The 1,389-nt window shown below is 58.4% G+C and overlaps 1 protein-coding gene across 1 annotated transcript in view; it reads left to right on the top strand.

The window, feature by feature from the left end:
* The window catches only part of S1PR5 (sphingosine-1-phosphate receptor 5), a 3,979-nt gene extending 2,590 nt beyond the window's left edge, over positions 1-1,389 (top strand). Inside the window, exon 3 of the mRNA XM_077767975.1 lies at positions 1-1,389. Within this exon, the coding sequence (XP_077624101.1) occupies positions 1-446 (446 nt within the window). The 3' untranslated portion in view covers positions 447-1,389.

The raw sequence follows: 1,389 nt of genomic DNA on the forward strand, positions 1-1,389 counted from the left end.
GCACGCTCAGCGTGGTGCTCCTGGCCTTCGTGGCGTGTTGGGGCCCCCTCTTCCTGCTGCTCTTGCTCGACGTGGCGTGCCCGGCGCGCGCCTGCCCCGTGCTCTTGCAGGCCGACCCCTTCCTGGGGCTGGCCATGGCCAACTCGCTTCTGAACCCGATCATTTACACGCTCACCAACCGCGACCTGCGCAACGCTCTTCTGCGTCTCTTCTGCTGCGGCCGCCGCCCCTGCAGAAGGCGGCACAGAGCCTCCCAGGAGTCCGAGAGCGCTGCTGGGGCTTCGGGAGGCCTGAACCGCTGGCTGCCCCCTGGCTTGGACGGCAGCTCCAGCCCCTCCGAGCGCTCCTCGCCCCAGCGGGACGGGCCGGACACGAGCGGCTCCACTGGCGGCCCCGGGGCGCCCACAGCCGCCCTGACCCTGGTACCGGCACCGGCCGCAGACTGACGCCCCTCGGGCCCGCCATTCCCTCCCTAAGAGCTGTTTTTGCAGACTTTTTCTTTTTTAAATAAAGGCATTTGTAGGAAAAGCAGCGAAGGCGGTGGAGACAGAAGAGATGAAGGGAAATGTATTTTATTGAGGCTAAACCCCACAGCAGTGAGCCAAACAGACCAGAAGTCGCGGCCCTCGTGGAATTGACGTTCTGATGGGGGACACCGGCAATAAGGAGTGAAGAAAGCCTGGACATAATTCCAGCTCCAGTACCTTGATGCGATGGTGGTCGGGGGGACGCTTCTCTGCAGGAGCGGTGACAGAGGATGTAAGCAAGCTGAGAGGTCATTGCCCTGGGGACACTTGAAGGAAGAGCATTTCAGGGTGAGGGAACAGCCGTGCAAAGGCCCTGAGGAAACATGCCTGCGTATTCTATGAAAAGCAAAGATCCCCTTGCTGGCTGGAGCAGCCGATGGAGGGGATGGATGGTGGGAGGGCAAAAAAAATCAGGGAGATGTCGGCATAGACAGTGCAGAGCCTTGTGGGTCCCCTGGAGGACTTTGGTTTTGCTCTGAGTGAGGTGGGAGGCAGAGGGCAGAAGTGACGTGCTTCAGATGTTTGCGGATCTCTGTAAGGGTGAAGGTAGAAGCGAGAACAAGTTCAAGGTGTCTGCAGCCACGTGGCCCAGGGGAGCAGTGATGGGGACTCAGATGGTGAGGATTCGGAATAGATCTTGGAGACAGCAGACGGGATTCCTGAGGAGTGGAGTGTGACAGAAAGAAAGGGATCAAGGGCAGCTCCCCTCCCCAGGTTAGAGGACAGGAAACCAAAGACAGGGCGCCCTAAAATCTGGCCATGGGAGACACAGCCAATTCCTCCCGGAAACGGGATTTCTCCGAGCGTGGTGTCAGATCCTTCGTAAAAAAATGAAATTATAATAAAGTAATAACAAGTTACA

The sequence above is a fragment of the Crocuta crocuta genome, unplaced genomic scaffold, assembly GCF_008692635.1.
Source record: "Crocuta crocuta isolate KB4526 unplaced genomic scaffold, BGI_CrCroc_1.0 scaffold115, whole genome shotgun sequence".
Lineage (NCBI taxonomy): Eukaryota > Metazoa > Chordata > Mammalia > Carnivora > Hyaenidae > Crocuta > Crocuta crocuta.